This window comes from Bufo bufo, chromosome 2, assembly GCF_905171765.1.
Source record: "Bufo bufo chromosome 2, aBufBuf1.1, whole genome shotgun sequence".
NCBI lineage: Eukaryota > Metazoa > Chordata > Amphibia > Anura > Bufonidae > Bufo > Bufo bufo.
The window spans coordinates 800,463,289-800,480,010 of record NC_053390.1 but is presented as its reverse complement, the minus strand read 5'-3'; the positions used below and the strand labels follow the sequence as shown (position 1 = coordinate 800,480,010).

The 16,722-nt window shown below is 45.9% G+C and overlaps 1 protein-coding gene across 6 annotated transcripts in view; it reads left to right on the top strand.

Annotated features, from left to right (window-relative positions):
- CTNNA2 (catenin alpha 2) overlaps positions 1-16,722 on the top strand; it is a 2,102,590-nt gene that overhangs the window by 1,350,942 nt on the left and 734,926 nt on the right. The window contains exon 8 of one of the 6 annotated variants that reach the window (XM_040419292.1): positions 9,538-9,554. The exons of the other annotated variants lie outside the window; for them this stretch is intronic. Coding sequence (XP_040275226.1) covers positions 9,538-9,554 — 17 coding nt within the window. The remainder of the gene's footprint in view (positions 1-9,537; positions 9,555-16,722) is intronic. 6 annotated transcript variants of the gene reach the window in all.

The window sequence follows — 16,722 nt, the reverse complement described above, 5'->3', positions numbered from 1 at the left end:
ATAAGTATTCCACACACAGTATGAGTGCCCCCATACACAGTGATGCTCCTTAGTTTGGATACTCGCCTATACGTTCCCATGGCAGCTGGTGCAGAGCCCCTATTCCACCATGACCACCTTTAGGTGCAAACGATGATCATTTTGATCTTCATCTTGATCTTCTCTACTCTTCAAGATTTCTCTGTTATCTGCATTAACCCCTTAATGATGTAGAACATTGTTCTGTTTTTAACTCATTAAATCCTGATGTGGTGCATTTTCAGTGTTATGATTTTAAGGTATATAATATATGTACATTAACAAACGGATTTATGTTTTTAGGGGTGAAGAGAATGCATAGAAATTGGGGGAGTGCAATGTCTATGTTTTTGTCCTACAAAGGGAATTTTGATGGTGATTTCTTTGAGCCTAATAGGAACTGGTAGCTCTAAGTATTTTTATAAGAAAACCTATCAGCCTCATGAAATCCCACCGAGATGTTCATGTGGTGACACAGGAAGCCCCCTTATCCCTTTTATTTACAAGGTTGTTATTCTCCATCAAATCTAAGTGGTTAAATAGCCTGGATGGAGCTATGTCAGCTGTCATTTATAACTCATTTCTGTAGGTGATGGTCCCATTCTATCTTCTGTGTCTCCTACCATGGCATATAGCCTATTTAATCCTTACCTTGGGGACATATGGGCCACTAAGCTATTGGTCTCAATCTACTGTAGCTTCCGAGCCTCCTACAGCATTTTTCCCATGTCATCCTCATTTATGAGTACCTATAAGCCACTTAGCTACAGGTCCCATTCTTTTTTGCCTCCTTCACTGGCATTTATTCTACATAATCCTTCGGGTGCTTTCACACTTGCGTTGTTGGATTCCGGCAGGCAGTTCCGTCGCGGGAACTGCCTGCCGTATTCGGCAATCTGTATGCAAATGGATACCATTTGTAGACGGATCCGGATGCGGATCCGTCTCACAAATGCATTGCAATACCGGATCCGTCTCTCCGGTTGTCATCCGGAAAAACGGATCCGGTATTTATCTTTTTCACATTATTAAAGGTCTGCGCATGGGCAGACTGCAAAACCGGATCCGTTTTTCCGGAACACTTGGGGCTGGATCCAGCATTAATGCATTTCAATAGAAAATAATGCCAGATCCTGCATTCCGGCAAATGTTCCGGAATTTTGGACGGAGAAAATACTGCAGCATGTTGCGGTATTTTCTCCGTCCAAAAACCACACAGTGACTGAAGACATCCTAATGCATACTGAACGGATTGCTTTCCATTCAGAATGCATTAGGATAAAACTGATCAGTTTTTTCCCGGTATTGAGCCCGTAGGACGGAACTAATTACCGGAAAAGTAAGTGTGAAAGTACCCTTACCCTGGGTACACGTGGGTCACTTAGCTACTGGTACATTTCTAGCTTCTGTGCCTCCTACCTTGGCATTGAACCCATGAAATCCTCACCTCCGAGCAGTGGCGTAGGGATCGCCATAGCAACCATAGCAGTGGCTATGGGGCCCTATGCCACTGGGGGCCCGTCCGGGCCGCCTTCTGTTGATTTTTTATTTTTATTTTTTTACACACACTACAAACAGCAGCCAGGCCCGAGCCGCGGACCGCCCGCCCACTACACTAGTGTAGTGGGCGGGGCGCGGGCGGTCCGCGGCTCAGGCTTGGCTGGGGAGGAGTCAGGACATGCAGGGCCGGGCCGACACAGAGGCTGGGGAGGCTCCAGCCAGGCCACTGAAGATCCGATCATATTCTAACCCCCAGGCGTTCCCATGGTGAAAGGGACGCTTGCCTGGGGGTTAGAATATACAGGGCCACGCCGCTCACAGGAGCACATTTATAAACTAATCATTAACTTTAATCATTGACAGTGCTGAATGCTGATCTCTTTACTTGCATTGGATACCTTAGCTCCGGTAACGCTACAGCAGGCAGTGCGGGCGGGCGGCGCTCACTCACTGACGTCACGCGCCTGCGCCGCCTAGTGGGAGGAGCAGGCGTGTGACGTCAGTGAGTGAGCGCCGCCCCCCGCACTGCCTGCTGTACCGCCTGCTGTATAAATGTGCTCCTGTGAGCGTCGGGGAGGGGGATCTGTGGATGGCACTATTAAGGGGAGGGGGGATCTGTGTATGGCACTATTTAGGGGAGGGGGATCTGTGGATGGCACTGTTTAGGGGAGGGGGGATCTGTGGAAGGCACTATTTAGGGGAGGGGTGATCTGTGTATGGCACTATTTAGGGGAGGGGGATCTGTGAATGGCACTGTTTAGGGGAGGGGGATCTGTGGATGGCACTATTTAGAGGAGGGGGATCTGTGGATGGCACTATTTAGGGGAGGGGGATCTGTGGATGGCACTGTTTAGGGGAGGGGGATCTGTGGATGGCACTATTTAGGGGAGGGGGATCTGTGGATGGCACTATTTAGGGGAGGGGGATCTGTGGATGGCACTATTTAGGGGAGGGGGATCTGTGGATGGCACTATTTAGGGGAGGGGGATCTGTGGATGACACTGTTTAGGGGAGGGGGATCTGTGGATGGCACTATTTAGGGGAGGGGGATCTGTGGATGGCACTGTTTAGGGGAAGGGATCTGTGGATGGCACTGTTTAGGGGAGGGGGATCTGTGGATGGCACTGTTTAGGGGAGGGGGATCTGTGGATGGCACTGTTTAGGGGAGAGGGATCTGTGGATGGCACTGTTTAGGGGAGGGGGATCTGTGGATGACACTGTTTAGGGGAGGGGGATCTGTGGATGGCACTATTTAGGGGAGGGGGATCTGTGGATGGCACTATTTAGGGGAGGGGGATCTGTGGATGGCACTGTTTAGGGGAGGGGGATCTGTGGATGGCACTATTTAGGGGAGGGGGATCTGTGGATGACACTGTTTAGGGGAGGGGGATCTGTGGATGACACTGTTTAGGGGAGGGGGATCTGTGGATGGCACTGTTTAGGGGAGGGGAATCTGTGGATGGCACTGTTTAGGGGAGGGGGATCTATGGATGGCACTATTTAGGGGAGTGGATCTGTGGATGGCACTGTTTAGGGGAGGGGGATCTGTGGATGGCACTGTTTAGGGGAGGGGGATCTGTGGATGGCACTGTTTAGGGGAGGGGGATCTGTGGATGGCACTGTTTAGGAGAGAGGGATATGTGGATGGCACTGTTTAGGGGAGGGGGATCTGTGGATGGCACTATTTAGGGGAGGGGGATCTGTGGATGGCACTGGGGGGGGGCCCATAAAATTATTTTTGCTATGGGGCCCATGCATTTCTAGCTACGCCCCTGCCTCCGAGTACACATAGGCCTCTTGGCTACTGGTCCCAATCTATCTTCTGTGCCTCCTACCCTGGCATTTTTCTCATGTACTCTTCACTCCTGAGTACACATATCCCACTTAGCTACTGGTTCCATGCCTCTTACCCTGGAATTTATCCCATGCAATCCTCACCCATGAACACATACAGTATATGGGCCACTTAGATCCTGGTCCTATTCTAGCTTCTGTGCCTCTTTATCATCTGTGTTAGAGCTCTCTGGTAGGCTGTTCTAGCAGAAAACAGCCTGCCGGAGATCTCTGGATCCGGCATAGCTGGGTGTTCCCGCATGTGGACATCTGGCTGCTACCTGGCAATTATCTGGGGATTAAGCTGGACAAAAAAATGCTACTTGCAAGCGGATCTAGAGTGGTCAGGCAGGACATTCTCTGCTGGAACAGCCTGATGGAGAGCTATAACTCTCCTGAGAAACTAGCCTAAGCTGCCATTTATTCTATGAGTCCAAAATACCATTGCATATGGGTTAATTAGGTGTTATTTGAGAGGGGATAGATTGAAATTGATTCCACTAAATTAGAATTTTTATATATGCCTGGGGAGCTTCTTTCTGATATTAGCCTCGCTGCAGTAAGGTTTGTCAGGAGCTTGTGTTTTTTGCCCTTACCTTGCACGGGTTTCTCAAAGTCGAGCTCCTGCCTTCTGCTCCCCTCCTACTGCTTACTATCACACAGTCTAAAGTCTCCTGGGAAGAACATCTTATACTCGAGAATCACAGTGGATTTAAAACTGCATTGTTTTCTTGTCAGATGTAATTTCCTCGCTGCAGGGCGGCTTACAAGTTTATTTTATAGCACACATATGATGGGTAAATAATTAGGAATCAAAACAGAATTGAGCATTGAGATCCACCACCGTTCATAGATAGCGCCTAGTACAGCCTATCCTGTGCCCCTGAATAATAGCAAATTGTACATTTGATTAAGGGTACTTTCACACTAGTGTTATTCATTTCCGGTATCGAGTTCCGTCCTAGGGGCTCAATACCAGAAAAAAACGCTTTACTTTTATCCTAGTGCATTCTGAATGGAGAGCAATCCATTCAGTATGCATCAGGATGTCTTCAGTTCAGTCACTCTTATGTTATTTGGCCGTAGAAAATACCGCAGCATGCGGTCTGCGCATGTGAAAAAAATAAATACTGGATCCGTTTTTCCGGATGACACCAGTGAGACGGATCCTGTATTGCAATGCATTTGTGAGATGGATCCGGCTACAAATGCTATCCGTTTGCGCACGGATTTCAGTATCCGGCAGGCAGTTCCGGGCAAGGGAACCTCACAACGCAAGTGTGAAAGTACCCTAAGTCGTGTAGAAGCTTTGTAAAGAGAATTTAGGTCGTAAGCTGAAATTAAAAACAGCTAGAAAAATGGGCCATGTTCTTTTGGTGGAATTTTTCGGACCTTTTGCTTTTTTAGTGGTGTTCTTCTGCGCTTAGATTTTTTGCTGCAAAAACAGCAGCTGCTAATATTAGCTGTAGGTCTATGGGAAATCTAAAATGCAGGTCACTTTTTTATTTTTTGCTCCTGAAGCTTTTGTTTGTCTTTTTGCTTTCTTTTTAAAAACGTTGCATGCTGGAGCTCTTGGCTTTATTTCAGGCGTTTTCACATCACCTTCTCTATATGGTAAAATTGTCATAAAGTATATGCTACTGGGCAAACAGACTATAGACATTTACTAAAGACCAGTGTTTCATAGGCCAGTCTTAGCAAAAACTTCCCAAATGGTGGAAGATCGGACACATGTATGCCTCTTAATACATTTTCTGCATATTCAGTCCGTGCGCCAGTACCTTGCTTTACAACGTACACTTCTGAGGTAATGTTTGGCAGTATTTGGGCATGTATGTTGTTAACCCTTGACACAGCCAGTTTTCAACTAAAAGACTGAGCCTAATCTGACATGTCATTTTATGTGTTAATAACTTTGGAATGTGTTTATTTATAACAATCGATTCTGAGATTGTTTTCTGGTGACACATTGTACTTTATGTTAGTGGTAAATTTAGGTCAGTTTCAAAAATTTACAGAACGTTTGGAAAAATTCACAATTTCCTAAATGAGAATTTCTCTGTTTATAAGTGATATCTTATAAAATAGTTATTAATTAGCATTCTCCACGTGTCTACTTTATGTTGCCATTGTTTTGTAAATGTCACTTAAATTTTTTAGCATGTTAGCAAGCTTAAAATTTTAGAAGGATTTTTTTCACATTTTCAAGAAAATTTGCAAAAAAGATTGTACGGACCTTTTTATAGAAACTGCACAACTCAATGTATTCAAAACTGAATCAAGACCCTTTTTTTCCAACCCTTTAGGTGTTGCACATAAATTAACGCAAAATGGAGGTTAAATTTCTATAACATCAGATTTGCAGATTTCACAATTTCATAGATTTGTTCCTGTATGGCCTATTGCACACGACCATATGGCTTTTTCAGTGTTTTGCGGTCCGTTTTTCACGGATCCGTTGTTCCGTTTTTTTGTTTCCGTTTCTGTTCCGTTTTTCCGTTCCGTTTTTCCGTATGGCATATACAGTATACAGTAATTACATAGATAAAATTGGGCTGGGCATAACATTTTCAATAGATGGTTCCGCAAAAAACGGAACGGAAACGGAAGACATACGGATGCATTTCCGTATGTGTTCCGTTTTTTTTTGCAGACCCATTGACTTGAATGGAGCCACGGAACGTGATTTGCGGGCAATAATAGGACATATTCTATGTTAGAACGGAACGGAAAAACTGAAATACGGAAAAGGAATGCATACGGAGTACATTCCGTTTTTTTTGTGGAACCATTGAAATGAATGGTTCCGTATACGGACCGTATACGGAACGCAAAAAACGGCCAGTAAACGGGAAAAAAAAACGGACGTGTGCAGGAGGCCTAAGGCTGCATTCACACGTCCGTGGTGTGTTGCGGACCCACAAATTGCGGGTCCGCAACACACCAGCCCGGCACCCCCATAGAAATGCCTATTCTTGTCCGCAAGCTGCGGAGAAGAATAGGACATGCTCTATCTTTTTGCGGAGCTGCGGACCCAAAGATCGGGGCCGCGCACCGCAAATACGGATCCATAGAGAATGAATGGGTCCGCACCCGTTCCGCAAAATTGCGGAAACGGATGCGGACCCATTTTGCGGACGTGTGAATGGAGCCTAAGAAAGTGAAGGGTAACAGCAGAACAAAAAAATCACTGATATATAAATGTGCGGATGTCCCTGGCCATATTAATGAAGAAAATCACAGAAATAAGATAATAATGCACTTAGTAAAGTAGATGCAAGCATTATATATGGACAAAGTCCTCACTCTGATATGATAAAATCGGAGACACTTAGCCAATATATTTTGATCAAAACACATCTGTGCCCGCCTACCAAGCGCCAAGGTGGTCTCAGGTCAGACGGGTCCTACGCTTAACCTACCTAAGCCGTTGGGCTTCTATGTTCAGGAGCGCAGACGCCGCACATATGGTGTGCTGCTCCTAGTCACCTCCATGTGCATCAAGCAACCAATGGGAGGAGGAGCAAGCACACCTATATGTACCACCTAATCAAGGCGCTCTATTGGATAGGAAGGGCAAAAGTGCAGAGGAATGCTACTCCCAAGATAACAACCCTTTTGTGGTTGTAAATAGTGATGAGCTCAGTATTGAAAAATTTGATTTGACTGCTTCACTGAATTTGACAAAAAAATTTGCTTTGTGACAAATTACTTTGTCACGTAATGCATTTCTTCGTAAGTAGTGTGCGCAATGACATGGATCGCCGATCGCGCTGCCCCCCGTCATTGTACCCCTTTAGATGCCACTTTCATAGCTGATTGCTGCATCTGACAGCAATAACAAAGTATAAAATAAAAATAAAATAAATAAAATAAAATCATACTTACCTCAACTACTTGATAATGAAGAGCTGACCGCCACCATCTTGATTGTAGATCTCATGCAGCCCATGATGAGAGCAGTAGAAGGAGGTTTGGCTTGAAAGTCAATCAGTGAGTTTTGTGCTCTATTTAAATCCTTAAATTCTTTTTTTTATTGAACCTACTACGTGGTTCCTGTATGTTTGCTAGTTCCCTAAGCACATTGTGAGTATTCGTGAATATCTGACCCGAATAGTCTACCGGATTTGTCTGTCTTCTCCTTGCTAGCTTTTATGTTTGAACTCAGACTGCTTAGTAACTGTTCTCCTGCCTTTGCATCTCTGTACCTTTAGTCTCTCTTGATTCTGGCTTGATTTTTCTGTTATTGCTGTTGGATACTATTTTGGCCCGGTCATTTGACTGCTCAGTTTCTGACCCTGGTTATAAGTATGACTACTCGACCTGTCGAGTTTGCCAGCTCTTGTTGACCCTGGTAGCTAGCGTCAAGTCTGCCAGTGAGTGCACAGTTTGCTGAACAGATTACTTGTGCCCCATCAATTCTGCTACAGGGAAAATTTGCCAACTCTTGTTAAACCAGGGAGCTAGTGGCAAGTCTGGTAGTGGATACATAGTTTGCTGGACAAGTGACTTGTGTCCCATCAGTTTTGCTACAGTTAGTGAACTATGAGGAACCCTTTTAGAAAATATGCCTCATTGCAGAAAAACCTCTATAATACTATAACTAAACTAAAGGTACAAGTAAAAAGTAAACTGATTGTGGGATTAACAAGCTAATGGATGCATCTCTGTTGACCCAGGTATGGTACGTACATGACAATTTTATCTACGTGGTAAATTTTTCTCCATGTTCTGACATAGCCTTGAAACTTTAACAGATATCTTAATGAATGTCAAAAAATTGCTTTTCACATTGCATTAAGTTTTACCTTTCACTTTGTTGTCCTTTAAGCCAGTGCTCGGAAACTCGTAACCTCTAACACAGAACAGCCAGCTGAGGTTACTTTCCAATTACCTGTAATGTTACATGAGTCACCGGTGCTGGACTTTACCTTCTGCCAGTAACATTCTCGATTAATAATTTCTGACCTGACTCTGATGTCAAAACCTCTTCCCTGGATACCAGATTAATATGGAATTAATATAATAGGAATTCTGAATACATTGATAGAAATAATATATTTCTTTAAAAAGTTTTATAGAACAAGGTAGACCTGTAGATAATATTAGTAATAAAGTAACCTTCTCAGAAACAAATTCCAAATAATCACCCTCAGTACTTCTAAGTGCATCTACAGAGATTAGGGTTGAGCGAATGTGGAGTTTGATCCGAGTTTCAGTGAAGCTGAATTTCCTCATGCTTCGTGGTAACAAATCTCTGAAATGGGGGGGTGAAATCACACTCACATCCACTTGATCGTGTAGAGGCCGCCGCGCCATGTTGATTGAAGATCCTGCATGAAATCTTCCGCACGCTGACCTATGACGTCAGCACTCCGGCGGGGCATGCATGATGACATTATCACGTCACTGCGTGAGATTTCGAACAGTGTCTATAATAAAGATGACTGTGGGCCTCTACGCGATCAAGTGGATAAGGTGAGTATTCTCCTCACCCCCGCCCACTGGAATTACCCCTGAAAGATCTTAATGTTCATCTTAGATGCCGCAATCAGCAATGAATGAGGCATCTGAACTTCTTTCTGGAATTCGTTGAAGAAGCTGAATCAAAGTTTTGATAACTTTGCTCATCACTAACAGTGATCCTAGAACATCAAGTAATATCCTAAATAGAGTTGAGCGAAGTGAGCTACGGATGCTTAATCTGAAGTCGCTTTGTTCAAAACTTCGGAATAATACTGTATGGAAATTTGTCTCTGTATAGTATTAGAATGTATGGGCTCCGATGAGCCGAAGTAGGTTATTTACAAAGTCGCGCAAGACTTCATTGAATAACTTCGGAAATCGATTATTACAGTAAAAAAAAAAAAAACACTTCAAAACTTGGAACCGAACTTGGCTTTGGGTTCCGAGTGGTACCTTGGAACCGAAGCCGAATTTGGTTCCAAGGTTTCTCACTGTAAAAATCATTTACCAGCAGAGGCAGTACATTCTAATTCTGTATGGAGAAGGATCTCCATACAGCCTTATAACAAATTTTTTACCAAAGCAACTTCGGATGTGGCATCAGAAGTCGCTTCATTCGTCACTAAACCTAAACATTGTAAAAACTACGGGGCACATTTATTGTGACATCATCGCGCACATCGCAGGTACTTTGGCAAGTCCTGTTCAGTGAAGATCAAGTGAATGAGTCCTGTTCAGTGAAGCGCAATCAAGTGGATGAGGGAAGTTTTTTTTGTTTTTTTAAGCCACTAAATGGCCATATTGTTTTGCATTCTGTCTTAAGAATGCTATTATTTTCCGATATAACCATGTTATAATGGAAAATAATAAAATCACCCGAACACCGAACCCGGACTTCAGTGAGAAAGTCCAGGTTCGGGTCCGGGTACCCAAACTCGCAAAGTTTAGTACAAACCTTAACTATGCAGTTCGGGTTCGCTCATCCCTAATAAAGCCCCATAGCTGGCGGTGGATCCTCCACCAGTTCTAAATGTAAGACCGCTTCCTAGCTGTCTTACATTTAGACCTTTTTTTATGCCTGAAACAGGCGTAGAAAATGGTAAATGAGAGAGATTTAGGGAGGGAGAGAGGGAGAGATAGAGATAGTGATTGAGGAAGGAAAAAAGAATAATATACAAATGTTGGTTCTTAGTGAGAAACGATAGCATCAAACAGTGGCAAGATGCTCTCAATCATGTACCGACTTAGTGATAGCCAAAGAACGAAATGAATAAGAAAAGAGAAAATAAGATAAAAATGGAAAATTGACAGTTATAAGTGAAGAACGGATTCAGCTGAGCAAACAGCTACAAGTTTTAAAGACTGATAAATTGCACAGAAAATTGACTCCTAAAATCTGTACAACATTTAAAGGATTTTGAATAAGCATAACATGCACCCAAATATCTATAGAAAGCTATATTCTTGGTCATGGCCATCAGATACTATAACACAAGTTTAGGTCGAACACAGGTGGCCCTCATTTACTAAAACTTGTGAATCCTGGATACCACTCTAATAAAAGGAGGTTGTTGGAATTATTCGAGCCAGATTAATTTAATTGTGCAATGTTGAACTGTCTGTCCGCTCACCAATAACTGACTCAGTCAGGTAGTCTCCTAAGCCTGGACCATTCTCTGCTGCAACACGCCTGCTTATCCACTATTAGAGATGGCCTTGTGGTTCACCGGCGGTCGTTTCGCGGCAAACTTTGCATGTTCGCAATTCGCTGAACATGCGAACATATGTAGATATTCGCGCCCGCTATATTATTTTACATTGTGAAGAACTTTGACCCATGACACATCCATCAGGTGGTACAGGAGAGCCAACTGAGACGTTTCAGCACATGGCTATACCCCCTACCTTATAAATAAACCTGATCTGGCTGCCATTTTACATTCAGTGTTTTGCCAGTGTAGGGAGAGGTTGCTGTGTGGAGCAGGGACAGGCTGTTAGGGACACCAAACGCTAGCTAATAGGGCCACAAAAGTCCTTTTAAGGACTGGTATAGGTGTGCTATCGATAGGCGTGATACACAGAGGGGTGCGATATACTTATAATATACTTTTATAATGAGTCAAAAACACATAGATCTTTATAGTGATCACCTGGAATTCAGGGGCCTAGGGGCTAGGGGCTTACTAGGGCCATTTTTATATAGGGTAAGGTTCTGGACGGGGTCGCTCTTATCAGGGCGGGTGGTCTGTGGTTAGGCTATCAGGGCCAGAATAGCACCCCCCTGTAGGGCAATATCAGGGACAGTTCTTTGTCCACCCTGTCCTTCAATACCACATCATCATCTAGCCCAGGGATAGATGTTTTTTTGCTTTCCCGCGGGATTCATGGATGTGCACTGGAACCCCCCGGATTGTGGTAGGACATATGGTTTCTGATTTGGTGCCGCCGAGCACCTGATTTAGTGCCGCCGAGCACCTGTTATTGCCGACCACATCTATGCTTTTCACTTAACTATAATAATTTTATTTATTTTCATTTTGAGGGATATCTTTTCCATTCACACGTCCGCAAAATGGGTCCGCAATTTTGCGGAACGGGTGCAGACCCATTCATTTTCAATGGGGCCGGAATGTGCTGTCTGCATCCGCATTTGCGGATCCGCACTTCTGCATCCATGCTTCCGTTTCTGCAAAAAAATAGAACATGTCCTATTCTTGTCCGCAATTGCAGAGAAGATTATACATTTTCTATTATAGTGCCAGCGATGTGCGATCCGCAAATTGCGGAATGCACATTGCCGGTGACCGTGTTTTGCGGATCCGCTAAACACTTACGGACGTGTGAATGAACCCTCATAGTAACATTAATAAAGGTTAGGTTTTATCTTTATGTATATTCTAATGGATTGCCTTCCTTGTACAATGTTGTAATATACTTTCTATGTTAGAAAGTATATTATAGTGCATTTGTATTGTGCGGCAGTTGTGTGCGGTTCTGCTGCGATACTGCAGGTATATAGAGGGACAAGCGTTATTGGAACAAATAATTTCTACTGGTGTGATATACCAGTCACCCCCCAAAAAAACTGATTGAAGCGGGGTGTTATATATCAATATACTTTCTTTATAGTGCATTTGGGTACTGTATAGTTCATTTGCGCATGTGCGTACGCGAAAATTATATTGCCGATATTTCACATTGAAAAAAATCATGAATGGAGATCGTAAATTCGAATAATACACCTGGTATGTCACTGTCCATGTTGTGGGACTATTTGTGCACTTCTAGTAATTATTTCTTGGCTGCAAATATGAGTTGAAGATTTTTCAGGTAAGCCTGCCATTAAAATGAATGGGAACCACTGCAAACTTGCAGTTTGCGAACATTTGATCGCGTTCGCGAACCGTCCCGGCAGATGTTCGTCCATCACTTTCCACTATATTGTATAACCCAATGTCCTTAGATTATCCAAACCAGGGTTAGTTTAGGAGTACAGTTGAGCGAACACCTGGATGTTCGGGTTCGAGAAGTTCGGCCGAACTTCCCGGAAATGTTCGGGTTCGGGATCCGAACCCGACACGAACTTCGTCCCGAACCCGAACCCCATTGAAGTCAATGGGGACCCGAACTTTTCGGCACTAGAAAGGCTGTAAAACAGCCCAGGAAAGAGCTAGAGGGCTGCAAAAGGCAGCAACATGTAGGTAAATCCCCTGCAAACAAATGTGGATAGGGAAATGAATAAAAATAAAAATAAAATATATAAAAATAAACCAATATCAATTGGAGAGAGGTCCCGTAGCAGAGAATCTGGCTTCACATCAGCAGAGAATCAGTCTTCATGCCATAGCAGAGAATCTGGCTTCACGTCACCCACCACTGTAACAGTCCATTGTCAAATATTTAGGCCCCGGCACCCAGGCAGAGGAGAGAGGTCCCGTAACAGAGAATCTGGCTTCATGTCAGCAGAGAATCAGTCTGCATGTCATAGCAGAGAATCAGGCTTTACGTCACCCAACACTGGAACAGTCCATTGTCAGATATTTAGGCCCAGGCACCCAGGCAAAGGAGAGAGGTCCCGTAACAGAGAATCTGGCTTCATGTCAGCAGAGAATCAGTCTGCATGTCATAGCAGAGAATCAGGCTTCACGTCACCCACCACTGGAACAGGCCACTGTCACATATTTAGGCCCAGGCACCCAGGCAGAGGAGAGAGGTCCCATAACAGAGATTCAGGCTTCATGTCAGCAGAGAATCAGTCTTCATGTCATAGCAGAGAATCAGGCTTCACGTCACCCACCACTGGAACAGGCCACTGTCACATATTTAGGCCCAGGCACCCAGACAGAGGAGAGAGGTCCCGTAACAGAGAATCTGGCTTCATGTCAGCACAGAATCAGTCTTCATGTCATAGCAGAGAATCAGGCTTCACGTCACCCACCACTGGAACAGGCCACTGTCACATATTTAGGCCCAGGCACCCAGGCAGAGGAGAGAGGTCCCATAACAGAGATTCAGGCTTCATGTCAGCAGAGAATCAGTCTTCATGTCATAGCAGAGAATCAGGCTTCACGTCACCCACCACTGGAACAGGCCACTGTCACATATTTAGGCCCAGGCACCAAGGCAGAGGAGAGAGGTCCCGTAACAGAGATTCAGGCTTCATGTCAGCAGAGAATCAGTCTTCATGTCATAGCAGAGAATCAGGCTTCACGTCACCCACCACTGGAACAGGCCACTGTCACATATTTAGGCCCAGGCACCCAGACAGAGGAGAGAGGTCCCGTAACAGAGAATCTGGCTTCATGTCAGCACAGAATCAGTCTTCATGTCATAGCAGAGAATCAGGCTTCACGTCACCCACCACTGGAACAGGCCACTGTCACACATTTAGGCCCTGGCACCCAGACAGAGGAGAGAGGTCCCATAACAGAGAATCTGGCTTCATGTCAGCACAGAATCAGTCTTCATGTCATAGCAGAGAATCAGGCTTCACGTCACCCACCACTGGAACAGGCCACTGTCACATATTTAGGCCCCGGCACCCAGATAGAGAAGAGAGGTCCCGTAACAGAGAATCTGGCTTCATGTCAGCACAGAATCAGTCTTCATGTCATAGCAGAGAATCAGGCTTCACGTCACCCACCACTGGAACAGGCCACTGTCACATATTTAGGCCCAGGCACCCAGGCAGAGGAGAGAGGTCCCATAACAGAGATTCAGGCTTCATGTCAGCAGAGAATCAGTCTTCATGTCATAGCAGAAAATCAGGCTTCACGTCACCCACCACTGGAACAGGCCACTGTCACATATTTAGGCCCAGGCACCCAGGCAGAGGAGAGAGGTCCCATAACAGAGATTCAGGCTTCATGTCAGCAGAGAATCAGTCTTCATGTCATAGCAGAGAATCAGGCTTCACGTCACCCGCCACTGGAACAGGCCACTGTCACATATTTAGGCCCAGGCACCCAGACAGAGGAGAGAGGTCCCGTAACAGAGAATCTGGCTTCATGTCAGCACAGAATCAGTCTTCATGTCATAGCAGAGAATCAGGCTTCACGTCACCCACCACTGGAACAGGCCACTGTCACACATTTAGGCCCTGGCACCCAGACAGAGGAGAGAGGTCCCATAACAGAGAATCTGGCTTCATGTCAGCACAGAATCAGTCTTCATGTCATAGCAGAGAATCAGGCTTCACGTCACCCACCACTGGAACAGGCCACTGTCACATATTTAGGCCCCGGCACCCAGACAGAGAAGAGAGGTCCCATAACAGAGAATCTGGCATCATGTCAGCACAGAATCAGTCTTCATGTCATAGCAGAGAATCAGGCTTCACGTCACCCACCACTGGAACAGGCCACTGTCACATATTTAGGCCCAGGCACCCAGGCAGAGGAGAGAGGTCCCATAACAGAGATTCAGGCTTCATGTCAGCAGAGAATCAGTCTTCATGTCATAGCAGAGAATCAGGCTTCACGTCACCCACCACTGGAACAGGCCACTGTCACATATTTAGGCCCCGGCACCCAGACAGAGGAGAGAGGTCCCGTAACAGAGAATCTGGCTTCATGTCAGCACAGAATCAGTCTTCATGTCATAGCAGAGAATCAGGCTTCATGTATCCCACCACTGGAACAGGCCACTGTCACATATTTAGGCCCAGGCACCCAGGCAGAGGAGAGAGGTCGCGTAACAGAGAATCTGGCTTCATGTCAGCACAGAATCAGTCTTCATGTCATAGCAGAGAATCAGGCTTCACGTCACCCACCACTGGAACAGGCCACTGTCACACATTTAGGCCCCGCACAAAGACAGAGGAGAGGTTCATTCAACTTTGGGTTGCCCCGCAATATAATGGTAAAATGAAAATAAAAATAGGATTGAATGAGGAAGTGCCCTGGAGTACAATAATATATTGTTAAGGGGAGGTAGTTAATGTCTAATCTGCACAAGGGATGGACAGGTCCTGTGGGATCCATGCCTGGTTCATTTTTATGAACGTCAGCTTGTCCACATTGGCTGTAGACAGGCGGCTGCGTTTGTCTGTAATGACGCCCCCTGCCGTGCTGAATACGCGTTCAGACAAAATTCTGGTCGCCGGGCAGGCCAGCACCTCCAAGGCATAAAAGGCTAGCTCTGGCCACGTGGACAATTTGGAGACCCAGAAGTTGAATGGAGCCGAACCATCAGTCAGTAGGTGGAGGGGTGTGCACAGGTACTGTTCCACCATGTTATTGAAATGTTGCCTCCTGCTAACACGTTCCGTGCAGTTAGCTGTGGCGTGTTGACAAAACTTTTCCACATCTCTGCCATGCTAACCCTGCCCTCAGAGGAGCTGGCCGTGACACAGCTGCGTTGGCGACCTCTTGCTCCTCCTCTGCCTTCGCCTTGGGCTTCCACTGGTTCCCCTGTGACATTTGGGAATGCTCTCAGTAGCGCGTCTACCAACGTGCGCTTGTACTCGCGCATCTTCCTATCACGCTCCAGTGTAGGAAGTAAGGTGGGCACATTGTCTTTGTACCGGGGATCCAGCAGGGTGGCAACCCAGTAGTCCGCACACGTTAAAATGTGGCCAACTCTGCTGTCGTTGCGCAGGCACTGCAGCATGTAGTCGCTCATGTGTGCCAGGGTGCCCAGAGGTAAGGACAAGATGTCCTCTGTGGGAGGCGTATCGTCATCGTCCTGTGTTTCCCCCCAGCCACGCACCAGTGATGGGCCCGAGCTGCTTTGGGTGCCACCCCGCTGTGAACATGCTTCATTCTCATCCTCCTCCACCTCCTCCTCATCCTCGTCCTCCTCGTCCTCCAGTAGTGGGCCCTGTCTGGCCACATTTGTACCTGGCCTCTGGTGTTGCAAAAAACCTCCCTCTGAGTCACTTCGAAGAGACTGACCTGAAAGTGCTAAAAATGACCCCTCTTCCTCCTCTTCCTCCTGGGCCACCTCCTCTTCCATCATCGCCCTAAGTGTTTTCTCAAGGAGACATAGAAGTGGTATTGTAACGCTGATAACGGCGTTATCGCCACTGGCCATGTTGGTGGAGTACTCGAAACAGCGCAACAGGGCACACAGGTCTCGCATGGAGGCCCAGTCATTGGTGGTGAAGTGGTGCTGTTCCGCAGTGCGACTGACCCGTGCGTGCTGCAGCTGAAACTCCACTATGGCCTGCTGCTGCTTGAACAGTCTGTCCAGCATGTGCAAGGTGGAGTTCCACCTGGTGGGCACATCGCATATGAGGCGGTGAGCGGGAAGGCCGAAGTTACGCTGTAGCGCAGACAGGCGTGCAGCAGCAGGGTGTGAACACCGGAAGCGCGAACAGACGGCCCGCACTTTATGCAGCAGCTCTGACATGTCGGGGTAGTTGCGAATGAACTTCTGCACCACCAAATTCAGCACATGCGCCAA